This window comes from Brachypodium distachyon, chromosome 2 (genome assembly GCF_000005505.3).
Source record: "Brachypodium distachyon strain Bd21 chromosome 2, Brachypodium_distachyon_v3.0, whole genome shotgun sequence".
Lineage (NCBI taxonomy): Eukaryota > Viridiplantae > Streptophyta > Magnoliopsida > Poales > Poaceae > Brachypodium > Brachypodium distachyon.
In genome coordinates, this window is record NC_016132.3 from 39,784,189 (window position 1) to 39,809,438 (window position 25,250).

Sequence of the window (25,250 nt, forward strand, 5' to 3'; positions counted from 1 at the left end):
CAGACACAGTAGCCATAGTGCTATTATATCGTACGCTACACTGAATTTATTACAATTATTTTGAAAACAATTCGGCTCGAGATGCTATAATGAATTTATTTCAGTCACTTGGATCCTTTCTCAGACTATAATGTAATGTATACAGAAGAATGCAAGTGAGAATATTATCTTTCTTTTCTCCCTTTTGGTTGTGACCTCATCATCATTGTGAAGCAAACAATACAAAAAGAAAGGAGTCTACAAATTCAAACATTGTGTCTTCTTCAGCTAGGAGCAGAGATCCTAACAAGTTAACAACCACTCCAACAGCTAGCTACTGGTCGAACAAAAAAGAGTAAAGTACATCTTCTCAGTGTGATCTACACAAGAGAGCAATCATAAGAACGTGATAACTATCCAAGGCGTTCAATGGTCAATACAATCTGGCCGAATTAGTGAAGCAATGACTACGAGCACGCAAAGCCGCTGCTGACGATGATCACAAGATCCTGGAACTTGAGGAGGCGGCCTCGGCACCAGCTCCTCTACTGTGACCGCTCCAACTATATTGGCTAAACCCAGAGCTGTCGTCCTGGTTGCCCAGCACCATCTGCTGGAACATCCTAACATCGGCAGTGTTCGCCACGTTAAAGAGCTCGCTTTGCCCAGGCTGAATACCGTTTGTTAGATCAATATCCGCTAAGCTATCGAGAACTCGCACCACCTGAAAGGAGTGAGAGATACTTGTGGTTAATCCTCTGATAAAATAAAATCAAATGATGTTATTTTCCTTCTACATGTGTCAGGAAGCAAAGTTGGCATACAATTTTGTGTGCGTGTGAGACTCACTCCAATGCTGAGAAGTTATGACAACAGTTCATTGTTCTGATGGCAGAAGGGGTTTGGTGAGGAAAATGCTACCTAAATCACCCTTTGTTTACCAAAAGTTGGTATTGTTTTAGTGGCTTGTACCTCCCAAGCATGGTAAACCAACTAATTTGATGGTGGTAGGAATGTCCAGAATAATACTAATAAAAGGTGGTCAGATATAATGTTTGTATGTACCTGGCTCATTCTGGGCCTCCTTGATGACGAGTGTCGACTGCAGGCTGCTGCAGCTTCAATCATACGGAACATTTCGACCTCATTGAAGTTCTTCTCAAGTCTAGGGTCGACCAACTCTTTCAAATTTCCTGTCGCAAGAGCTCGACCAAGCAAAGGTCTAGCCTGCAAATAGTTGGGAATCAAGAAATGCCAGTTTGAAACGTTCAAAAAGAATATACCAACTAAATGAAGGAAATGTAGAAGGAACTACTACAGGTTCATTTTAAGGGAGAAGAACATGACACCCAACTTCAAGTTACGAGAAACACAGGTGGAAACCTTTCCTTGCAGCATTAACAATATAATCACTGTTATGAGATCTTTATTTACATTATGCATAAACATATAGATAAATTTTAAAAAGTACAAATTTTGATCACAACATCTTTAAAATTTGTCAACATGCACATGAGGATGTAAGAATCTTTCTATACAAGATGCATATCTGAAGAGTGAAGATGTTCCCGACATTTATAAACTCGGCATTTAAATAGAATTTTCAACTTATAACTTATACAGTGACTAATCCATCAAATCCCAGGAAACAAGTCTGTACTACATGACCATTCCAGTGAACAAAGAATAAACTAGGAGATCTTCAATTAATATGAGAGGCACATGTCAACTAATAATCAGCTACAAACAATGATGATCATTAAGTGAAAAATAAATAGGAAATAGGTTCAATGCTCACCCACTCAACAAGGCTCTCATCACCCAACGGTCTTGATGAATCAACAGGCTTTCGACCAGTCATAAGCTCCAAGAGAACAACACCAAAAGAGAATACGTCAGATTTCTCAGTCAATTTGCCACTTGATGCATACTCTGGAGCCATGTATCTGCAAGAAAGAAGATAAAACATTTTCAGTCATCAATTCTACAAGATCTCAATTGATGTTTCTGAAATTCTCTCAGTCCTTGGCTCACCCAAATGTGCCCATAACACGGGTAGTTACATGTGTTACAGCATCCAAAGCCAATCTCGCAAGACCAAAATCAGCCACCTAGAATTTAATTCATGGGTAGCATCTAGTCAGGACATAAATCATGAGATATACTCAGGCTCAATTGGTGAATGTAGTTACCAGAGCGTCAAAGTTGTCATCCAACAAAATGTTTGACGATTTGATGTCTCGGTGGATTATCCTTGGATGGCCTGGAAAAAGGAAGCAGAGGGGTCAATATAAACCAAAATAAACTGTGGCAAATGGTGAAAGGTAGGGAAGAACGTTACAGTCTTCATGTAGGTAGGCTATTCCACGAGCAGCACCAGCAGCAATCTTAAACCTGGCCGACCAATCTAAGACAGGCCTTCCATGTCCTGTGGTTCCATATCATTCAGTACCTCAGTTGGAAATAGCAATGGTCTTGCATAAGCAAAATAAAATGTTGAACCATACCGTGAAGATGATAATGTAGGGTGTCATTAGACACGAAATCATAGACAAGCAGCCTCTGGTCGTTTGAAATGCAATACCCTACGAGAGAAACCAAATGCCGATGATGCACACGACTAATGATCTCCACTTCGGCCTGGAACTCACGCTCCCCTTGCGTGCTAGCGTCTTTGAGCTGCTTGATAGCCACCTGTTTCCCGTCGGGCAGTCGGCCCTTGTACACGGACCCAAAGCCTCCTTCCCCAAGCAAGTTCTGGGGCGAGAAACCATGGGTGATCTGATACATCTCCTGGTACGTGAAACAGCGGGAGTTGCCACAGCTGATGTCGGACACGCACGCTTTCAGCCTGGGCGTGCCAGCACTGTATTCGGTATGGGCGGAAGGAGGATCAAGCGATGCCGCCGACGATTCGCCTGAAGGAAAATCAGTAGCAAACATTTATTAGATAGATATACTAATGAATGAAATGGATGAATTCGCAAGTAGAGTAGCGTGGTAGTAATCATTAGTTGATTGAGTAGTACCTGATGGTTGTTGGTGGGAAGAAGAGAAAGGGGACACGAATCCAGCATGGTAATAATCATCTGTTCTTCTCCTACGTTTCCTCTTCTTGTTGTTTGTGTACCAGATTGCAGCGGTTCCTAGCAAGGTGATGACGATGAAGGCGAGCAGCAGGCCGATGGCTATGACGACGCCGTCAGCGAGCCTCCCGCTGGGCGTCTCTGCACCAGCTGCTGAAGGCGGGGTGGATGAGGAGGAGGAGGAGGAAGAAGAAGAAGACTTGTTGTTGCCCCTGGCGGCGGGGTGTGGTTTGGCGGCGGCCGGGTCGGTGGCGGTGGCAGGCGGCGGTGGTGGGAGGTGCGGTGAGGTATGGGTCGCCGGAGGAGCTCGAGAAGGTGAGGCGGCAGGGGGAGGGGTCTCAACTGTTGGTGCTGGGGCAGCAGGGAAATTGGTTGGTGGTGGCGCAGTAGCATGAGGCGGCGGTGGTGAATTTGTTGTCGGCGGCGGTGTTGAAGGCTTTGGAAGGGGCGGCGGGGAGGAGGCGAGCGGCGGCGGCGGAGGAATCGGAATTGGAGGTGGGGGAGCGCGAGCGCGAGCGGGTGGTGGGGAGGAGAGGGGAGCATTTGATTTGGCCGGCGCAGGGGAAGAAGAAGAAGAAGAGGAGGAGGAGGAGGAGGAGGGCGTTCCTGCTGCTGCTGCTGGGGGCGGAGACGAGGAAGGAGCCGGCGCGGATGCCGCCATTAGAGTAGAGTAGAGTAGAGCAATAACTAGAGCCTCCTCCTCTTGTTGTTGCTAAGCTTAGCTAACCCCATGGCCCCGTTTCAGCATGGATGGCTCCGTCGGAGATCCAGCGGCAACCAATCGAAGAAGAAGAAGAAGAAGAAGAAGAAGAAGAGATCCAGCAAGCATCAAAGAGCAAGCAAGCCCTTGCTGCCCAGCTGAGCTGAGCTGAGCTTGGTAAAGATCAGAATGAATGGATGAGCTCAAGGAATATATCTTTTGCTGTCAATCCCACCTGAGCTGAAAAAAGGGGAGTGAATCAATTTCGTGATGCCCGCGCTTGCAGGGAAGCAAGGAGAATGAACAACATGGCTTGGAATCCATCGCTTTCCCCTCCTCCTCTTTACTGGTAACTTGTTTCATACTACTTTCTCCACTTCTTTCCCTTTCTTTCTTCTGCAAACAAAAACACAAACCGGCGGTCAACTCATCCGAATCTCAGTGCTACATTCAAAATGAGAAACTTTATTCATTTCTTCCTTCCAAGATTTTTGATTCCACACCTCACCACCACCACCACCAATATGCTTTTGCAGCTGCTGAGTGTCACCATGTATGCTCAAGAAATTCTGCCAATGGCAAAGCATAATAATGGCTCATCTTTACATTATCCAGTAACCCAACTTGACATCATGTTTGTGGCGCACTGACACTAATTTTGCAACCCACACACACACAGGAAAGTGCTTTGACTCATCATCCATCATCATAACTAAGAAACATGCTGCCCCCAGCTTGCCTGCCTGTCTAGCCCAGGGTTCCCCTCCTAGTCCTAAACCAAAGCAAAGCAAAGCAGGCATGACAGACAAGATTAGCAAATAAGTGAGTGGCCTGTGCCAGCTGCCATCCATCTACTCTGGCCTGCTGGAATCAGCAGTGCAGTGGAAGATCATCAGCGTCACATCACGGCAAATAAGCAACTCATCAGCACAACACCGCAGAACAATAACATGTCCATCCAACACAAGCTAACATTAGACTCGCTGGTTCAGATCCTCACACGGATTATAGTAATAACAATTATCCATTTAACATAAAACACTATCCATTTAAGATAACAAAACTATCCAACCTCTGGTACAGAAACAAACAGAAAAGAAAAACATCCAAACATGAAAATGATTGGCTTATTGCTTTGCTCGACACGAATTGCTTCTGCTGCTGACTCCTCCCCTACACAAAAACTATTACACCATCAGGGTAATCATCTCAAACTCGATCAAAGACAGGTTGTTATCCTCCTTCACCGTCAGCTCCGACGGGCTTTCCGCAGCCTTCACGATGCCCCACTTGTCCACCGCCAGGCGCATCGACCCCTTGTACATGTCCACCTTTGCATTCCTCACCTCAACAATTGCCCCCGACTTCATTACGTCCACTGCAGACAAGAAATAACCACATGTTTGAGCTAAAATATGCAATTACCACGAGCAAGAAACTTATTTTACTGCATGATTTATGATGTATCCAACAAGATATGGTGTGGGGATGTGTAGAAAACTCCAGAACAGATTTGAAGAGACAATGTATTCACTGCATGATTTGGGATGTATGTATCATATGTTGGGAGTTAATAATTATAGTAAAAAAAATTCAACATTGATTTTGCACACCAAGAAGTTAAACCCTGATTACATCATTAAGTGATGAATGTGTAACATTAAGGATTGGAAGAGATTTTGCGGCGTCTCAACCGATATGTTTCAAAAGGGGAAAAGGACACAGGTTAAAATCTCAGCTAGCATATATTCAACCACATTAAGAAACAAAGAAATTTAAGTGGTGTAAAACATGGGGCAGGCTAATTGGTTGAGAGCCGAGAACCATTCCATATCCATAGTGTGATAGAAGTATTTGCACAGGATGCACAAACTAGGAAATGCAACAAGTACCATGCCGGAGCTACCAATATGGCAAGCTATGGCTTCCGCGCACATCAAAATTTATAAGCTTTACATAGTACGTATCTGTATTTGTGTGCGGATTAAACGATCCGTCGCCCCTAATTTCTTTTCCTACCTCCGCTACTGTTCCAACTTAAAAGTGTAAGACAAGCATCACCGGCGGCAACGATCTAGTGCAGTGAGTTAGTTAGATGCTAGGCAGGTACTATTCCGTAGTCTCTCAAGTCGTTGGTAATAATAGGATCATGGAAGAATTCCGTACGGTAAGAAGAAACAACCTTGTTCGTTCCTTGCGGTGAAGACGACGACGCCGGTTTCGTCCCCGACGAGGCACTCGGCGACCCTCATCTGCCTGGGCTGCGGCCTCTGGAAGGTGATGGGCTTGGAGTTGAGCACTTTGACGATGAGATTGTGGCCGTGGGTGGAGGGCCGGAGCTCGTCGATCTTGGTGAAGGTCGCCTGCCTGCGAGCGCCGCCGTTGTCCGCCATTGCCTGAGCCCAACCAAAAGCAGAGGGGGATGGTGGAATAATCAATGGATGGGTCGATGAGGAAACGGATTCTGTGACTGGGGTTGAGATCTTGATCCGATCCGTAGGGGCGGGCGGCGGCGGATCTGAGCCCTACTAGACCTAGACTGGAGCGAGGAGGGATGGGAGGAGAGTATTACCTTGTTGAGTGAGCTGAGGAGTCAAGTCTGGATTCCGGATGCGGGATCGATGAGGAGGAACAAACCCTAGCTTGGCTTCCTTTGCTTGCTACTCTTGGGGTTCTGGGGAAGAAGAATAAGGGGAAATTGGACAGGGACACCGCTATTTTGCGGTTTTTGTCCAAACACACCGTTCGATTGTGGATTTGTCTAATACCATTTCAATTTTCGGGCCTTTGGTGAAACACACCGTCCGTCCAAAAAAGAAAAGTCCCGTGAATTACAGTCTTACCCCGTTCTCATGTTTCTCCGGCCCAAACCGTTTCCCGTTCTCTTCCTCTTTTCTTCTCTGGTCACCCGTGAAGAACTGCTGCGGCCGTGATGCCCCAGTTAACACCCTCGTCGACGAGTTCAACGACTTCTCCATCGATGGCTTCGACCAACCAGGTCACAGCCAAGAGCAGTAGCAGCAGACCAACATCACGTGGTTCAGCAAAACCGTGGCGATAAGCTCATGGTGCAGGGCTTCGTCGCCCCGCCCGCTGCTACCGGACCTGGGTGAGAACTCGGGCTGCTCTCCATCGACGGCAACGAGCACGCTAGCACCATGTACGACCACGCGGCGGACCCGAGCGCTTCCAATGTGCTCTCTCCCGCGATGGTCGTTGCGAGCGAGGCCGCGGGCTGGCAGCGGCGAGCTGCAGGAGCAGGATATGGGTCACGTCTCTGCTGCACACCAATTGCTCTACCAAATGCCTAGGACGAGGAAGAAGAATAAGGTGAGGTGGATGCCAACTTGGACCACCACACTCGGGGTCAAAAATCACGCCATATCATCAACAAATCATTGCAGGCAGGAGATGATCCTGAGGGCAAATCCTCACGGGGCAGCACGGCCACACCTTGCCACGCTGGTCTCTATTGGGTCCCGGTAGGCTGCTGTGGGATGGGAACGTCCTAGGCGGAGGAAGGCGGTCTTGGGGGCGACGGAGCAAGGCGGGCAGCGGCCGAAGCAACGGCAGTAGCGGGGGCAGCTCTTCACAGGTGACCGGAGAAGAAAAGAGGAAGAGAACGGGGAACGGTTCGGGTCGGAGAAACATGAGAAGGGGGTAAGACTGTAATTTCACGGGACTTTCCTTTTTTGGACGGGCGGTGTGTTTCAGCTAATGGCCCGAAAATTGTAATGGTACTGGACAAATCCACAATCGAGCGGTGTGTTTGGGCAAAGACCGCAAAATAACGGTGTCCCCGGCCAATTTCCCCAAGAAAGAACGAAAGGCTTGGTCTTGTTGCGGGCGTCACCACCACCTAAGAAAATTCTGTCCTACTATTATTATTATAAATTGCAACAAAAACGAAACATATTCAGCAGCTGAACTCACTACGTACTGTAGTATCTTTGTCGACTCCTGAATTCAGAACACTGTTCACAACAAAATTTGTCTTTTCTTTTTGTATGGCTTCTTTCAATCAATGCTGGAAAAGAAATCCAAAGTATTTCGTTCAAGATGACTTGCGTCGAGTGAGGAGTAGGGCTGAAAATTTAACTTGAAACCTGCGAGTTAAACGAGTAGCTCGCAGCTTTGGTCGAGTCAGCTCGAACTTAGAGCCTAACAAGTCAAACCGAGTCTGGATTTATAGAGCATACATGTCTAATATTTTTACCGAGCTTAATGAGTTTAGTTTTGAACTTGTTATGTTAGCAAGTCGAGTGAAGGCCTCTCCTCATTTTAACAAGTTGAGCCGAGTCAAGCCGTGGTAGGAGACCTGCTGGAGAACTCAATGCATAGCTTAAATAAATTGTTTAATCGACCAATGCTTAAAAAAAAATGCTAATTCTCCCCTGAGATTATCTCTACTAGTACGACTACTAACAGTAAGTTGTTTCAAACAATCATGAGAGGTGCCCTTTCTTTCTTTCATCAAGGGGACAAGAAACCAAGCAACTTAACAAAACTGCACTTGTTCCCAAGGCCTACAAGCAAAATTCGCTATCTTTCTTTACACAGCGCACACACGCAGATAAAAGAAATAGATACAATAGAATGCAATGCATCACACACACGCACACAGGGAGGCATGTAGACTTCATTTCTACACACAATAATCACTGGCCAGAGATAAATAAATAAATAGCCACAAGGAGACACAAGCCCCAACTCTGCTCTACACTACCCTACTGATATACCCTACTTAAAGAATATGCCCTTCCTTCTTCCCTTGCTCTTCTCAACAGCCTGCAACCAAAAGAATGCACACCTTCATTTCATTTCATTCCATCGTGCACCATACCACGAAAAGTAACAAGTAATTAGAAGCAACCATATATCATCAAATTATTACGAGCCATTATTGACTTCAAGTGCCGAAGCTCAGCATAGCAGTAGTACAAAGTCAATATTTTTTACTTCTGAGACACTAAAATGGTGTCGGTTCGACCCGTACCTTCATCCTGAACAGCCTCAGTATTAGAACGATGCTATCTCGCGATCTGCAAAATTTGAAACCAATGCTTAGTACCTAAGCCGCATTTGTGGTTCATCATTCAACAAGGCTTCATGATTAGACGTTGGGGAATAGTTTGGAACTCACGGGGAATTTTCCGCAGGCTTGAGACTATACTCAGCACCATCAGCAGACTGAATCGAAAATTCATCAGGACGCCCATACGGGATATTGATCTGCAAACAAAGTACAAGATAAGTATACCTCTAAACTATTACATACTAAACAAGCCAATGCAGTGCAAAGTTCTAGTCAACATTCTAGAACACACGAGTACGGAAATATATAAACCAAGAGTGTCATGCTTTTACTGTTACGGTTCTACAAATTTGACCAGTCATTTATTAAATTTGCAAAACCTACAAAAATTTCTAAAATTATACCATCAACAAAGTACTTTTTGTGAGAAATATGCAAATATAAATTCAATGCAGTAAATCTAAACACTTTTGTTAACAAAGATACGGTTACTGATATTTTAAAATAATTTAATTTATCACAGAAATCACACTTTTTTTGTGACTGCGCAGAGAAGACAGAAGTAATAAGAGAGTAAATTCTATGGATGGTGATTTTTGGGAAACATACAGCCGTGGCTTGCTGGAATTTTTCTGTAACAACAACGCCACGCTGTCCATTACACTTGATGCTGTAACCTTCCCTCTTTATTGCCAATACAGCAGATTCCCACATATCTAAAAATCTAACCTGCAAAATTATTGTTGCAATGGTTATATGACGTCAAATAAGTGTAGCAAGAATGCTTTCAACCTTTGACAGATCACTAGAGAAAGATCGAGAACATACTGGTAACAGAACTTCATAAGATACATGCCCAATTGAAAGAATTTTTTTGATGAGCTCCTTCATTTCAGGATCTGCACAGATAATGATTCAGATACTCAGTAACATGGTTCTTCTAACATTTTCTATTATTGCAATTAAAAACCCATCACGGAACTAACATCAATTTAGGCATTCTATGCTGGGGCATGGAGTTCACATACTTCAATACTTTATCAATTAAGACGCAAATTCATTTTAATTTTTAAATATGGAAGCGTACTCTATCCAGGAAATATACTAATATCTTCTCAGGAACTCACCACAAGTAATTTTTCTTTGCTCATTAGCATAAACCTTCACGATCTCCCCCTACAAAAGGAAAAAAAATCAGAAAAATATAAATATTATGAGTGTCCTACTGAAGGATACACAGTGGCCGATGTTTTTTAGTTTTGAAACAAACAATGCTTGGGCACTGTATGCATTATTAATGGATATGGAAGCAAATCCTAAGCAAATGTAAGATTCTCAACCTATAGAATCTGCTCGCTTATTTCAAACCAATAAAGAAAATGTCAGGTAAATATACATAATTGATGCGTCCCACAATGTGTTGCCCCTCAATTTTGGCATCAGCATAATATTTTTTTATTTCATTTGCATCTCAAAGTATTGTCACTGAAATGCAGCGAGTCACTGTATACAGATGCTTTTCATCAAACTCCAAGACGTGTGGAATCCCACTTAAGAATGATCAGACATGCAGAATTACCTTTCTTTTCCGGTCATCTAGAGGCTGCACCTCAATGGCTAGTAAAGTGTCCACATCATCAGCGGTAACTAAATATGTGGGCTGCTTTGCGCCTACATCAGGGAATGCCAATATTAATTTCAACGTTCTCCAGGTACGCCAGAATAAAGCATGTAAAATAAAGTCTTCTAGAAAGAAGCTAGTGCAAACAGAATACCTTCTATGTAATTTACCGATCCATCTTCCAGATGGCGTACCCACTGTATACACATTTTTTTTGCAAACATGGAAAATGTGATGGACTGAGAACAAGTCCAAAATGACAGGAATTTGATAGGATATCTGAACATGTTGAAACATAACTACAAATCGCACCTCGAAATTACAACTTGTGGTCCCATTGATGGAATACCCACTTGCTTGAAGTTCTTTTCCAGGAAAAGCTTCACCTGTGATTCTTAGTCCATCTATGGCTGGCAGTGGGTCATCCTCTGCAGCTGCATATTCATGCAAATTGGTGTTTAGCATCAGAACTAAAGAAATATGGAGAAGAAAGTGCATAAAAAATATGTAACACCTTCAGAGAAAGAAGAACTAGGCTCCTCAAGAACAGTAGGAAGATAAGGGTAAGGCAGGTTTGCATCGTCAAGGCCGGATGCTGTACCAGGACCCCACTCTGCAGGAGGTTCTTGTGAAATCTGGGTTTCGGTTCCCTCTAGATTTTCAGGCACTTCACTCCTAACAAGGTCCTTGAATGATGGGTTTTGATCCTTGGACTCAAAGTTAAATCGTACAGCATGAGTATCACGCTCAGTTCCTTGGGTTACAACATCCTTGGTACTTTGGTTGCTGCAAAAAGAAGAAAAGGCAGATATGGTAAGACAACAAATTTTGTCTATCTGTACAATAATAATAGATTTTTTTAGTAAATGTATAACCAAAGTTGTTTGACTAATAAATCATTTTGGTAAAGTTCTCAATTGTCAATTCCCATACGCAACTTGAACTGTATAAAAATCGCAGGAGATTGAATAGCCAAACTGGTGTTTCAAGGACATACAACTCTCCATTATTTGCAAATTCGTGGGTTTAAGCAATAATTCACTTCTTCAATTTTCAATGCTTGAAAGATACATGTTTAATTTCAGGTATAAATGATTCCTAGATCTACACTAATATCTGCAGTTTGGAGATAAAAAATTGTGGTTTGACAAATGGGATGCATGTTTAGCAAAAGGCGTTCGGATAACACAGGTTGAAAAATAGAAACTAATAAAGGTAAACTAAAGATAGATCCGCACAAAGGGAGCATGAACTGGTTCATACAGATAGAAAAGACTATAACCTAGAAAGTCATCATGTTGAGTGCATGATACACCAATAACAACCTGCTTGGAGGAGAGATCCTTCCATTATTCTCCTGCTCTGTATTTGTTGCAGCAACCTCAGTTGGGACCTGACGGTTCTCATTCGCCAATAAATCCCAATCACGTCTAGCTCGAACGGGAGAAGAAGTTGGAGATTGTACATGAGCATATGCTTGTTGGGGCACGATGTCAAGGCTAGGTTGGCCCTGGAAATGTGGGAAGTAAGAATATGAATGCACTCAAAGAGTAAAGGACAAAGCAGTGTAGAGTCATACAGAAGCAACCAATGCATTTCCAGGAGGACGAGAAGGTGACTGTACAGGACCGCTTGTATTATTAGAAGATTCAGCACGCCAAGGGGTAATCTGGTACTGTGATTCCTTCAGTTTGTCCTGCACCATCCAAGTTTGCACACAAGGCAACTTCAAAGTTCTGTGAGAAAATATCGGTGATAAGCTGTGAAGCATAACAAGCCCACTAATGGCCAGGATGTACGTCCGACCTAAGGCTACTAGCTACTGTCTCAGGAGCAAACTCCAACAAAAGCTCGATTTGACTCACCTCAGTAATGATGAGTTTCTCTTGCAAATGTGTAAACAAAACCTACAAGAAAAAAAAATCCAGTCTCGGCTCAGCTTCAACTATGCAAGGAACAAGTAAAGTCATCAAAGTGGTTAGCAGAAGAAAAACTATTATGTCTCTTTCCATTGATTATTCCACACAAGAAATAAGTCCATTTTACCCCCCTGAACTTATCGCAAAGTCCAAAAAACATCCTGAACTCTGAAACCGGGTATTTAACCCCCCTGAACTTTCAAAACCACGCACCCGACCCCCCTCTGCCTGTTTGAGGCTGTTTTGCTGTGTTGAAGGTGGTTTTGACCCATTTGACCCAGCATCTTCTTCCTCTCCTTCCTCTTCTCCCTCCTGAGCCACCCTCCCCTTCTCTCACGCGCGCCCCCCTCTGCGCCTCCCTCTCGCTCCCCCTCTGCTCCCCCTCTCGAGGAAGATCTACCACGAGCCGTTGGAGGCGGATCTTGATGACATCGATCAGGAGCAGCCCGTGTAGGTGAAGGCCCTCGCCGTGGCGCCGGCGCAGGCCCTGATGGCCGCGGACGGGAGCGGGGTTGGCACCTGCTCCTCCGCCTGCGCGGAGCTGCAGGGATGTAGAGCGAGGAGGAGAAGACAGCGGCGTGGGAGGAGGAGGCAGGCGTGTGGTGGAGGAGGAGCGAGGTCCGGTCTGCGAAAAGGGAGGGGAAGTCCTGGAAGCAGCCGCCAGAGGAAGGAAGCACATGGTCAGCTTGGACGACGGCATCTCGGCTGGCCGCCGGTGGCGGCGCCGCCCGCGTGCTAAGAGCAAGAGAGGAGTCAGGCTCGGGGAGGGGATACATGGACGACTTGTGCCAGCGTGGCAGTCGACGGGTCAAACCCACCTTCAACATAGCAAAACAGCCAGATACATGGCAGAGGGGGCTTGGGTGACCGGTTTTGGAAGTTCAGGGGGCTAAAATGCCCGGTTTTAGAGTTCAGGGTGTTTTTTGGACTTCGCGATAAGTTCAGGGGGGTAAAATGGACCTATTTCTTCCACACAATGACCAAAATTAAATGATAAATAAAAAAGGTAAACGAAACCTAGCACATATCCCAATAAGAGGTTTGGTTGGAGCCACTCTATATTTTTTCTTAAGCCTACTCATAAACCTCTATGTTAGAAATTGCAGGTGTTTGCTATCTGATAAACCATTTGTAATTTCGTATGATACCAAACTAGTCCAAATCACAAAGAATCCCTATTGAGAAGGTAGTTGAGCTTCCTCTTAATATCCGCTTCATAAGGAACTTCCTAGTCCACACCGTACAAGCTTATTTGGTGACACCTTGGAGCTTAATCAAGTCCATACATGTACTTAACATCGTCGCACATATGAAAAGTGGCACATACCTTCAAATTGCTAACAATTGATTGAGCATCAAGAACAGGAGGCTGCAGGTTATATTCTGACAGAAGAGGCATCAAAGAAGATACAAAAGTTGATCTCTCTTGATGTGCTGCCTATGGAGTACCAAAGGAAGAATTCAGTGTCACGACACCAAAACTAGACAGAACAATTCAAGAAGATAAAGGAACTCATTGTTTCAGTTCACATAAGAAATCTAGATCTATATTGAAACAAATGCATTCAAAATGGTTCCAGGTGTAAAGCTATCTGTCAAAAACCATGCAATAAGGTTAATAAAGCACATCAGTTCACATCGAAGATGTTAATGGGCCCTCTGAAAGTTAACAGAAAGTATAACGGCGAAGAAAGTCACCTGCAATGCGTACGTCAGACGGATGTTTTCTTCAATAATGTCTTGTCTGTAGGATAAAGCTTTTGATGCAGCATCAACCAAATCTTGTTGCTGTTGATCAAATGCCTAGAAGTGAAAACAACGTGTTATAGGTTAGTCTGGTGTACTCCTAGTCCTAGACAATGTTTTTAACCTGATAAGATCAAGATACTTACCATTCGCATATATGCAATACGTTTTTCCAAAACATGTTTATCATTAAGTATTTGGGCTTCCTATCAAGAAACATAATCAGATCAGATACCAAAAACAGATACAGTGGAAGCAAAAGATTAATGATTCTTTGTACGTGTAATCACCTTCACTGAGTAGTCAGCAAGATGCCTTCTTAAATGTGCAATCTCTTCTTCATGTTCCTTAACCTTAGCGAGAAGATCCTGTGGAAGGAATCATCTTCATCAGGAACATCGGATCAGGTATGTGCCAGTGTAGTCCAAATGAATTATATATACCTGCTTCCAGATGATGTTTGAGCTCGTCTCTGCAATAGGCAATATAGCTTGTCCAGCTAAGTTGAGCCTAGAGTCATATTCTCCTTCTTTGTGGTGCCTATATGGAGAGCCTCTTTTCTTTATCACAGTTCTTGAAGCAAAAGATGCATAGTGATGGAAAATGTTAAGAAACGTAAAGAAGTGGATGTACCTAGTTGGTGAGAGGGAACGAGATGACGGAGTGGAGAGCTGAGATGGTCCAGCAATCTCAGCAGCACCATGTTCTCCTGATAGTTTTCTGGACATTCCAGTAGACTGGTTGCTATGTTCAGCAGCTCCATCATGATGACTAGCTAGAGTGCCTTGAGAATTCCGTGGCGAAGAAGTGGTACTGGACAGTTTTGAGCCCTCCGTCCTATTCCCAGGAAAAGCACTCGAATAAGAGTTTGTGTACGCCTCGGCGGCGCGAGCCTGATCCAGCCCAGCGTAAGAAGTTTGGTTTGCAGCCTCTGTCCCCTGGTAGCAGATTAAAAAAAAAAGTAGAGCATGGCTCAAAGCTAGATCCTGGTGGAATGAAAGTGCAAAAAATAACTAGCGCTGAGATTGGACTAGGTGGGTGATATTAGTACATAATCACACAGAGTTGTGTGATGTGGATGCATAACTCAATATATTTATCTCATTTTCATGTACAAATGAGAAGGGAAAATATCACGATTAATACCGAGGTTTGCAATTGCAAGCCATTATACATACTTGTAGGGGAAAGATAAAAAAAAAGGGGTTGTGTAGGCAGGTCTTGCAAAAACGTGTGCTGAAATGGGAAATCCGGAAGTGTTTTTCTGGGCACGAGCAAGTAGTAAACAGTATGCATTATTACCAGCCGCAAGAAGTGCCAGCTCAGTCCCTTGGAGTGAGATTTGGTGGATCGGGTAGGGAATTAAATACTTTAAGAATGTTAGGTGAATGGGTGATGGATGGACTTACAATCCTGTCGAGTTCTCTTGTCTTGCGCATCAGCTCGTCCTTCAAGCGACTGTTCTCCTCAAGCTGCGTGAGAGTGTGTGTGAAGAGAGTGGTGTCATTACCAATTTATCAACAGAGAGCAATCAGGGGGGCGGAGGAGAGAATGGATCACCTGCTGGCGGATGGTGGCCTCGGCGTCCTCCACGGCGCGCATGACTTGGAACAGGTTGTTGCTGCTGCTGTCGTCGTCGGCGGTGGCGAGGCTCTGGTGGCCGAGCTCGTCGGTGTCGTCGGCCATGGCGATGCGGGCTGGGCGGGGCGGGGCGGGGCTGCGAGGCAAAACCCTAGGGCTGTTCCACCTCCTGTGGCTGCGCTGCGGAGGTCCAGACGGGATTGGGAGGCTCCGGGGAAGAAGACAAGGGGGGATTCGGGGTCCCGAGGTGGAGGTGATGATGGTGCTCTTTCCTTCCCCTCTCACTCACTCACTCACTCTCTCCTTGACGACAAGACAAGACAAGAGAAAATGGCAATGGCGATGTGCGGATCTCACATCCAAATGCCGGGATGCAGTAAATAATTAATTAACGAATCCTAATTATATATTTTTATTATTTTCTTTTTTTTCGGGGAGAATGATATTTTTTTCGAATATAATTATCATCTGTGAAAAAAGTTGTATGTATTGCACGTGGCCTAGCCAAATCTTTCTTTTAAATGTGTTTGAAGAAATGACTAGAATATGTCATTTTAATGGGGGCATCGCACACTAAAATCGACGACGCCTAGTTTTCCGCTGTCGACTCTCATGAGGGTTCGGAGTTGTTTTCTTTTTTGTGTCATTATTAACTCGGCTCTTTGCATAAAAACTCACCGAATTGGTACACTTGATTCGAGACATTTTTTAGTTTTCATGGAAGAGTGACACATGGTTCACGATTATGATGCTTGTCATCTATGTTCAAGTCTTCAAGACGAAACGTTTTTTTTTACTGAAAACTGTAAGAGAAAACCCCTACAGCGATTTATTAAACCAACCAACACCAGCTGTACAAAAGATAAAAGAAAACAAGAAGGGACTTACGTAATTACCTATTACAATTATCATACAACAGAGAGTCTAACCAAGCAGCAAACTTAGGCACTAGACCTGGCTTAAACCTATGTTTCAGAAGCGAAAGATCATGTACAAAAGCCGCACGCCAAGACCGGAAAGAAGGGGTATCCTCAACGAAGATCAAGCCATTACGTTGCTTCCAAATGTGCCAACAAGTAAAAGCAGCAACTTCTATCAGGAAGGGGTGACCAAAGGATTTTGCCGTCCTTTGCACCACTGCGTCCACGGACGGCCCCGAACACCAATCAATTTGTAAGAAAGCCTAAATCCTCCGGCTGAAAACACATGAGAAAAAGAGATGTTGCCAGTCCTCCACAAAACGTTTTGCAACACTCCCTCTTGAATGATGTGTCAAGTTCTTTCTTGTGTAGAAGCTAACCTAAGCATAATTAAGAAAGATAGTGAAGAGCAAAGAGAGTGTTATATTAAATAGGAAGAGACGAAGAAATAACCCAAATTTCCTCCACGTGTCAAGATGGCGGGGTGGGTTAGATTGAAGAGTGTAGAAGAAGGTGAAAAAGGACGAAATCTTCGGAAGATGACATGCAAATTTCCTCAAAGATGGTGTGTTGAAATAGATTAGAGTGTAAAGAAAGATGAAAAGAAAGGATGGAATCTACCGAAGATGGCAGTCAGGCGAGTTAACCGTCATCTATTAGAAACTCATTCATGAAAGTTAAACATCGGAAGGACACGTCTCCTGCGTCGAAGGTACGAACGGGTTGAGGTAGAAAATGGTGGACGAGAAGGAAGAAAATGAGGCAACAGGAACGACGGCAAAATGTAGAAAATGGTGGACAGATGGAGGTAGAAACCGGTGGGTGAGAGGGAAGAGCGCAGAGGAGTCAGTAAGGGCGACGGCGAGATGTAGCCGGAGATGACGAGAGGAAAGAAGTAAAGAAAAGTACTTTTTCCGTCTCAAATTAAATCGTGTCATTTATTTTGGAACGGAGTGAGTGAGAAAAAGAAAAGGAAAACTGGAATGCCGTATCCCCGTCCGTACATTATGTTGTGTTGCCGTGACCACAAACATAATTCACGCGTGCACACACCCACGGGCAAGCCACCTACCACCGACAGCCGGGGCCCACGTTTGGAGGGGTCGGCTGAGAGTGAAGTCGGGGTAGGACTAGGTTGGCTGCGGCCTGCGGGGGGGTTCATCTTCTTCCTCCCTCCGTGCGATTCGATTCCGTTCCGTTTGGTAAATCCATCCCCTTTCCTCTCCCTCAGTCCGCAGCAGAGAAGAGAATACCAAGCCCCTCGACGGCGACGGCGACGGCGCGGATGCGGATTCCTCCGCTGCCACCGCACTGCTCCGATCGGATCTACTAAGAAATGGCGATGCGGGGCGTCGATTTCAAGTGGTCCGTCTCCCTCACCCCCTTCCTGCTTCCACCTGCTCCCGAATTCTCCGTTGCTTACTGAATCCGTCCGTGGGGGGGCTCGATTTGCTTGCTTGCTTGCAGGTACGATGGCTTCTTCCTCTCCATGCTCGCCACCAGCGTGTACGTAGTAAACCCTCCTCCTTAACTCCCATGTTCCCCTTCCGCTGCTCTTATGTATCTATGTATGTATCTAAGCTATGCCTGCCTGCTGCCTTAGAATCATCGTCTCCATCAACTGGAGGAGGTACCGCCTCTGCGCGCACCCGCTCCACATATGGATCGTCGTCGACTACACCACCGTCTTCGTCTTCCGCCTCCTCATGTTCCTCGACAACGGACTCGCTGCAGGGATGGGACTGTGAGTGCGCGCTCCCTTTCCCCCTAAACATTTCTCCTCACTCCTCTCTCAATTGCAGCTGATAGATGCCGAAACATATATCAAGACATAACCACCTCTACCCCAGCCCAATTGCACATTTATGATTTCTTCCTACTGCTACTTCATAAGGCACAAAGCTTGGTAAAGATTATGCGCTATTTGCTTTTACCATGACCCAAGTAGAATGTGCCGTTTTGGATTCAATCTCCTCTTCTGCTTAGGCAGTAAATAACTGGATGCAAATCGTGTCGTATCAATTACTACTGTAAATTCTGTCTATTCACAGTTAGCAATAGGCGGCACAGTTCTATGATAACAGTAAGAATATGCAATACAGCAAGATATGATCATTTCTTTTTCACATATAGGCAGTCATCGACAAACATTTTTCTACAACGCAAGATTCTGCTATGCCTATGTTCATGAGTCTCATGTCAAATACTTCTGTTGGATGTGCGCAGGGATCTTGGATGGCAACAGAGATATACCCGTTTCTGTGGGAGAATACTTGTTCTCTCACTTCTTATACTTCTTCTCTATCCCTTTCTGTGGGTTTGGACTGTCATAGGAACATTGTGGTTTAGCACTGCAAGAGGCTGTGTAAGTTTTCTTACCATGGATGAATATGGTCTTTATATCACCACCATGTGGAGAATTGCTACTTACCGCACATTCACTACATATCCACAGTTGCCTGAGGAAGGTCAAAAATGGGGCTTCTTGATATGGTTGCTTTTCAGTTACTGTGGGCTCGCCTGTATTGCATGTGTGGCTGTTGGAAAGGTATGCTACCAAATTCTTCATTACAGACTGAACTGTTAAAGCACCGTGTCAATGATCATTATGCAAAAGAAAAGGCACCCTGTCAATATGTAGCTGTAAGAAGGTTATTGTCAGTCAAAATATAGTGACATTGTTCTTCCCTGACAAATTTTATTAGTTAATTTCCCAATTTGGCATGTTTGTGTTATTAGTTGACTGCAGTTTCCAAGAAAAACGTCTCTTCAGTGTGCGTAGAATTGTTAATTCGATAACTTATGCATATTTGCTCTGCATCAGCTAGGATCATAGCCAGTTAATAGAAGCATGATCGATCTATTGCGTGCTTTTAGTATTAAGTATATGTAAGCTCACAGATGAATTTCATAGTGTCCATGTTTTTGTTTTCCTGGCAGTGGCTAAACCGAAGACTTGCACTCCAACTGAGGGCACAACAGGGAATTCCAGTCTCTGAATATGGGGTAATGTTTCTTCTGTTTCCTGTGCTAACATTGTTCAGCTGCACCTCGGAAGTATTGTGTCAATGTTAGCAGCTTGAAAGTATCAGATTACATTATCACACATATTTCTCCATACATTTTTGTTGAATTCAGTATGTCCAAAGCAGTCAGGATTACATACACAAGTTTCCTAGGTTTGATCTACAGCAGAGCTAGCTATGCTTATTTCTAGCAGTAGAGTATATGAGGCCCTAAGATGATGTTCATCTGTGCAGGTTTTGCTCGACATGATACGTGTGCCTGACTGGGCATTTGAGGCAGTTGGGTTGGAACTGAGAGGAATGGGCCAAGATACCGCATATCATCCTGGCCTTTATTTAACGACAGCCCAGGTGAGTTTCCTTGGCGTGAATCTTGCTAGCTGCCTTAAATATATGAGGTTAAATTACGTAGATTGGTTATATTTAGCTGTTGACTCAATCAGGTCCATCCAAGTAATTTCTGTAGTTGTGACTTGGGTAGCAGAACTTCCATCCCCATGATTTGTCTATCAATACAAAGAGCAATTTATATGGAGTTTAAAGCATCCACTTTTTTTTTTTTGTGTGTGTGTGCAGAGAGAAGCAGTGGAGGCACTGATTCAGGAGCTTCCAAAGTTCATGCTGAAGGCAGTCCCGACGGACTGCAGCGAGTGCCCGATCTGCCTGGAGGAGTTCCGGGTGGGCAACGAGGTGCGGGGCTTGCCGTGCGCCCACAACTTCCACGTGGAGTGCATCGACCAGTGGCTGCGGCTGAATGTCAAGTGCCCGCGGTGCCGGTGCTCCGTGTTCCCCAACCTGGATCTGAGCGCGCTCAACGGCCTGCGCCCCAGCAGCGAGACGGACCACGCGCCGTCGGGCACGGGCAGCAGCAGCGAGGTGACTGGTACGACGACGGCAGCGGTGGCGAGCCGGTACGTGAGGGCGCAGCAGCCGTCAGGGCAGAGGTGCCTGGTGCAGCTGCAGGGGCTGCTGCTCCGGCCGGTGGTCGGAGTAGGTGACCCGGAGAGTGGCATGCCTGTTTCATCGGTTTCCGGGCCTGAGGTAGTGCCTAGCAGTAGCAGGGTTGTAGTAGCTGCTGATGAGCTGCTGCCAGACCGTTGAGACTGGAACCGTTTGTTGTTATAGGTTGTTTACCTGTTGATTGATTCTGGTGTGCAGCAGAAGAGTAGAGTATGATATAGTAGCATGCTGTGTACTCCTCCTCTCCTGGTCCAAGGTGAATTATTACATACTGTAATTTAAGGTAGTGGTGGTTTATATGTGTTGTTACATGCAAGAGCAAAAAAAAAAAAAGAAAGATACTGTGAATTTCCTCCCCTTGTCATGCTTGATGCCACAGAAGGAGAGGAATTCTTATCCCTATTTGTGTGAGAGAGAAAAGAGAAGGAGAAGGAGAAAGAGAAGGAGAAGGAAAAGAAATCTAAATTTTGTGTGGAAAGGAAAGGAAGAGGATGATAGATGATCCATGCCATCAAAGAAGCAATCGTGTGGCTCTCTGCTCTTCTTCCAGCAAACTCCAACTCAAACTCTCCCTACAACTCAAAACAGCTTCTTCTCTTCTCCCTGTTTCTGTTTCTGTTTCTGTTTCTGTTTCTGTTTCGTGTAGAGAGATGACGTAGTCCAGAAGAAGAAGAAGGGAGTCCGTCGTCTCCTGCTTGTCTTCCCCACAAAATAAAAAAGACTTGGAGGCCTAGCCGAGCTCCAACAGCAAGGAAGGATCCCGATGGCCTCCAACGACGACCCCCCGTCGCAGCAAGGTCCGTCCGTCAATCTCTCTCGCTCTCTCCCTGTTCCATCTATGAACGATCTATCTACCCCCGACTCGATTCCCCCGAGTAGATCATGATTTTGATTCAGTATCCCTTCGATTCGATTCGATTCGGCCTTGTGTAATTTGATTGATTTTGCTAACGAACGAGACAATTCTACGCCGGGATTAGGTACGGGCGGCGGCGGCGGCGAGCAGCAGCAGCAGCAGCAGGCGGCCGCCTTGGCCTTCGACGCGCCGACGCCGCCGCAGCCGCTCAGGGAGGACTACGTCCAGAACGCCGTCAAGTTCCTCTCCCACCCCAAGGTCAAAGGCTCCCCCGTCGTCTACAGGCGCTCCTTCCTCGAGAAGAAGGGGCTCACCACCGACGAGATCGACGAGGCATTCCGACGGGTACCTGTATGTTTCTTCCTTCCAAATTTCCCAATTAAATAAATCCCTCTTTGCTTGCTTCCTTCCTTCCTTGCCTGCCTGTTTTATCAATCAACTACTGCTACTGCTGCTAATCACTTCGAGGATACCTGCTCTGCTTCAGGATCCGCAGCCCACTGCTGCTTCACCGTCAACGCAGACCCAGCCCCCCGCTGCACCTGTCCAGCCTTATGCATCATCGTCTGTGCAACCAGCAGCAGGACCTATCACTCTCGCTACTGCGCAGCCCAGGTTCAGCTGGTACCGTGCCTTCCTCGCCGCAGGCCTCCTGCTTGGGTTCGGAGCCAGCGCTGCTGTCTTCATCAAGGTCTTGTTTTATTTCCCCATCTCCTCCTCTCTGCAGTTAGTTACTTAGTTATCCAAGTTTTGAAGCTCACCATAAGCAATTGACATGCTCCTCCCATGTATTATTATTTTTGCGCAGAAATTGCTCATTCCTAGGCTCAAATCATGGATCCGTAAGGTCGTTGCCGAAGGCGACGAGAGTAATGAGCTCAAGTCCAAGATTGACGATGAGACCAAAGAAGCTGTGAAAGCCTCTGCCTCCGCTGTTTCTGCTATCGCTAAGACTAACCAAGAATTGCTTGCTTCAAAGGACGAAGGTTCCGCCTCCGCTTCTTCATAATTCATTGTTTCATGTTGTTATTGATAGTCATTTCTCTGATTATTGCATTGCTTGGCGACAGAAAAGAAGATACTTGCAACTTTAACGCAAGCGCTGGATTCCCAAGCAAAAGTGTTAAAATCCTTGAGCGAGTCACTGAGTCATAACAGGGACTCCATAAATATTACCAGGGAGGATAGGTTTTCGCACTACCGGCCATTGGAAGAGCCTGTCCCTTCCGCCACAAGGAATGGTCAGCATCAGATCTGTGTGTAGCATTTCATGATTCAGTGTTTCTCTCTTTGCTGCATCGATTTTGCACTGCAAAAGCTAGTCTAGTTACAAGTGCGAACCAAACCATGCTGAAAACCGTCAGCTCCACCTTTGCCTATCATTTTAAAAGGTCTTTTGTTTGCCGTTCAACTTCACATTAATTTCATTTCCCACTGTATCGCAAGTTGCCGCAATGCTGTATAAAGCCACTACATCCATGTCTTAGATTAGAAAGATTTTGATATGATTGTTGATGCTGATAACTATTAGGATCTAACTCGTTTCTTTGACCACAATGTTTAGGGTCTGTTAACAGTCCATGGAGAGCTCCTCAGGTGTGCGCTTATGTTGTTCATCCTGTTGCACACTTGCAATAACATGCTAATGCTTTTGGATAATTCTCCTAATGCTGACACTTGCTTCCCCCTTCTGTAGCAGCCTAATATGTACGGTGTGCCAAATAGTGACTTCGGCTCAGGTCAGTATCTTTTGTTAAGCTTGCTTCCATGTTTCTTGCTACTTATCATCAGAGTGTTGCTTAAGCAGGGAGGCCTTCGTTTGCGCCAGCCTCTTCTGAACCTATGCCTGGATCATTTTCAAGATCTTATGTTGAGGTAAGCAGCAAATCAGGTTATTATTAACGCACATCTTACTTTTGCTGAAATTAACTGGATCCAGACTTGGAGATGTAATTTGGAGTTGTATGATGCACATTTTATTGGTTGGATTCGGTCGTTGGTCCTTCCGTTCAGCTTTGGAAAATTTCACATTTGAGTTAGTCTGGGTCCATCAAATTTTGCATACTAATCGGACTACTAATCAGATTTTAATCAGCTTTGGGAGATATGCTTAGCTAGCGTTTATATAGTTGCAAATTGGCCACGTGCTCCCTTTTCATATGCAAATTCTGACTACTCCCGTCATATGCTGTTTAATGAGATAGATATATCTAAGCTAGTGTGACATTTCTTCATTTTTATTGCTTTTGCCATCTTCTGTATAACTTGCCGCAGGTAGAATGCGCCCCCTAGGTACTAATTAATTATATTTATGTTTTCAGCAGACAGTGCAGCGAGGGGATAGAGCTTCCGGGAGCAAGGTATGGTGCCGAAACTTGTCTTTGCTGCAAACAATAGTGCCCCCCTTTACTTGTAACTGACAGAGTCTATTTTTTTTTGCTTAAAAAACAGCCATGGGAGATGCAGCAATATTCACAGACAAGTCTTGGCTATGGTTCCAACTCCCACTTGAATGACGATGGATCATACTCTGAAGCTCAAGAGAACTATGGCCCTTCGTATCACCAGAATGGGAAGGCCCATTTTCAAGAAGAGGAGCCTAGGCCGTTAGCATACAGCAGCGGTGTTGAGGAAAGACCACCACCTCAGCGCCGTTGGGTTCCCCCTCAGCCTCCAGGTGTTACCATGCCAGAAGCGGCAGCCGCCATACGTCAACCAAAGTCCCTTGCAAAGCAATCATCAAGCGAAACATCTGAGGTGGGTGCTGAAGTGCAGGTGAATGGTGCCCCAAGTTCGTCTTCTGTTGCCACCGAGTTGCCAGCCAATGGAGGTGCGGCAAGTGAGGCTGGACGGAGTGAGATTGAAGAACAAGCAGAAGCCATCTAAGTAACAGTTGGACCAACCGACCACTGCAAAGCAGTTTAAAGTTTTAAACGAGATTCTGGTACATATGACAGTTTGTCATAAGTCCATGAACAATATTTGGATTGCTGCTACAATTTACAGGGTGACTAAAGGTGGAATAAAACATGTGGCACTTAAAATCTTGATATGAGGTTTTGAGTTTAGATAAACAAGAAACTATTCTTCTGGTTGTGCCTCTTTGTACAAATTGTGTGTGGATCGACGTTTTAGTCACCCAAGGCTCTGTGTAGGGGCAGACTGTCCCTTGTTATCCAGGTTTTGCCATTTGAAGGCAGGACCACCATGTCTTGTTGTGGTTCAGGGGTTTGGCATGCATCATCCAGTTGGTTGTTCATTCTGTTGCGCATGCATCGTACAACCGTGATACCAATTCAATTGTATCTTTAAATGATCCATCCAGGAAACACACATATGCAAGCCACCGGTGTTACTCATATCACAACCACTTGTTGCATCATCAGTTTACAACTGTGCATAATGTTTTCTGTTGCTATCTCAGGTTGAAAAGATGGCAACCAAATCAAAATTCCAGGATTGCAGATTCAGGCTTATCAAGAAGAGATAAACAACACGATACAACAAGCCAAAGGGATCAGCAAGGGAACAGGTAGCATAATAGCTTGATTTATCGGTAGCAAGTTGATATTTTACACAAGGTTCGATCGGATGGTAGCTGCTGATCACAGAATCTACACTGAAGCATACTGAAAATCAGCAGCTACGATAATTCGAACAGTAGCAGTTCCTAGCGGTCATACAGTTAATGTACAAGAACGACTGGATCACTTACTCCAACAAGCAGAGTTGAGCTGAGCTGAGCTTAATGGTGATGAGCAGTTGTAGCGGAAGGCCCGGCACTCAGTTTATTATCAACTCTGGCCAGAAGGCGCTGCATC

At 45.1% G+C, this 25,250-nt stretch overlaps 5 protein-coding genes across 8 annotated transcripts; 2 read left to right on the forward strand and 3 right to left on the reverse strand.

Moving 5' to 3' along the window:
- Window positions 1-154: 154 nt before the first annotated feature.
- Window positions 155-4,535, reverse strand: LOC100842236 (proline-rich receptor-like protein kinase PERK8). The gene is made up of 9 exons (XM_010233581.3): window positions 4,269-4,535; window positions 3,009-4,161; window positions 2,487-2,897; window positions 2,321-2,407; window positions 2,172-2,242; window positions 2,014-2,090; window positions 1,778-1,925; window positions 1,045-1,206; window positions 155-703 (listed from the first exon to the last, which is right to left on the reverse strand). The coding sequence occupies exons 2-9, from the start codon at window positions 3,724-3,726 to the stop codon at window positions 479-481; spliced, it is 1,899 nt and encodes a 632-aa protein (XP_010231883.3). The 5' UTR covers window positions 3,727-4,161; window positions 4,269-4,535; the 3' UTR covers window positions 155-478.
- Window positions 4,536-4,716: 181 nt separating this feature from the next.
- On the reverse strand, window positions 4,717-6,498 carry LOC100842852 (uncharacterized protein At4g28440). Its single transcript, XM_010233579.3, has 3 exons — window positions 6,338-6,498; window positions 5,948-6,161; window positions 4,717-5,143 (listed from the first exon to the last, which is right to left on the reverse strand). The coding sequence occupies exons 2-3, from the start codon at window positions 6,156-6,158 to the stop codon at window positions 4,953-4,955; spliced, it is 402 nt and encodes a 133-aa protein (XP_010231881.1). The 5' UTR covers window positions 6,159-6,161; window positions 6,338-6,498; the 3' UTR covers window positions 4,717-4,952.
- A 1,702-nt stretch (window positions 6,499-8,200) lies between these two features.
- LOC100833992 lies at window positions 8,201-16,005 on the reverse strand. Its single transcript, XM_003566688.4, has 21 exons — window positions 15,647-16,005; window positions 15,496-15,558; window positions 14,720-15,024; window positions 14,530-14,626; window positions 14,377-14,454; window positions 14,233-14,292; window positions 14,039-14,143; window positions 13,668-13,778; window positions 12,287-12,328; window positions 12,001-12,117; window positions 11,747-11,931; window positions 10,936-11,207; window positions 10,734-10,855; window positions 10,576-10,618; window positions 10,380-10,471; window positions 9,928-9,976; window positions 9,629-9,699; window positions 9,410-9,529; window positions 8,909-8,997; window positions 8,762-8,807; window positions 8,201-8,553 (listed from the first exon to the last, which is right to left on the reverse strand). The coding sequence occupies exons 1-21, from the start codon at window positions 15,770-15,772 to the stop codon at window positions 8,506-8,508; spliced, it is 2,241 nt and encodes a 746-aa protein (XP_003566736.1). The 5' UTR covers window positions 15,773-16,005; the 3' UTR covers window positions 8,201-8,505.
- Window positions 16,006-17,715: 1,710 nt separating this feature from the next.
- LOC112270910 (E3 ubiquitin-protein ligase SIS3) lies at window positions 17,716-20,921 on the forward strand. Its single transcript, XM_024459527.1, has 8 exons — window positions 17,716-17,952; window positions 18,055-18,093; window positions 18,191-18,331; window positions 18,814-18,952; window positions 19,043-19,135; window positions 19,528-19,593; window positions 19,848-19,964; window positions 20,190-20,921. The coding sequence occupies exons 1-8, from the start codon at window positions 17,924-17,926 to the stop codon at window positions 20,712-20,714; spliced, it is 1,149 nt and encodes a 382-aa protein (XP_024315295.1). The 5' UTR covers window positions 17,716-17,923; the 3' UTR covers window positions 20,715-20,921.
- A 149-nt stretch (window positions 20,922-21,070) lies between these two features.
- Window positions 21,071-24,672, forward strand: LOC100834599 (peroxisomal membrane protein PEX14). 4 transcript variants are annotated; one of them, XM_024459523.1, is made up of 10 exons: window positions 21,071-21,370; window positions 21,554-21,780; window positions 21,917-22,120; window positions 22,238-22,415; window positions 22,500-22,670; window positions 22,994-23,025; window positions 23,126-23,168; window positions 23,237-23,304; window positions 23,751-23,789; window positions 23,881-24,672. In XM_024459523.1, the coding sequence occupies exons 1-10, from the start codon at window positions 21,337-21,339 to the stop codon at window positions 24,313-24,315; spliced, it is 1,431 nt and encodes a 476-aa protein (XP_024315291.1). In that variant the 5' UTR covers window positions 21,071-21,336; the 3' UTR covers window positions 24,316-24,672. The 4 variants fall into 4 exon arrangements, with proteins under 4 accessions (XP_024315291.1, XP_024315292.1, XP_024315293.1 ...); XM_024459524.1 differs by having other exon boundaries at window positions 23,754-23,789; XM_024459525.1 differs by having other exon boundaries at window positions 23,129-23,168.
- The last annotated feature ends 578 nt before the right edge of the window (window positions 24,673-25,250 follow it).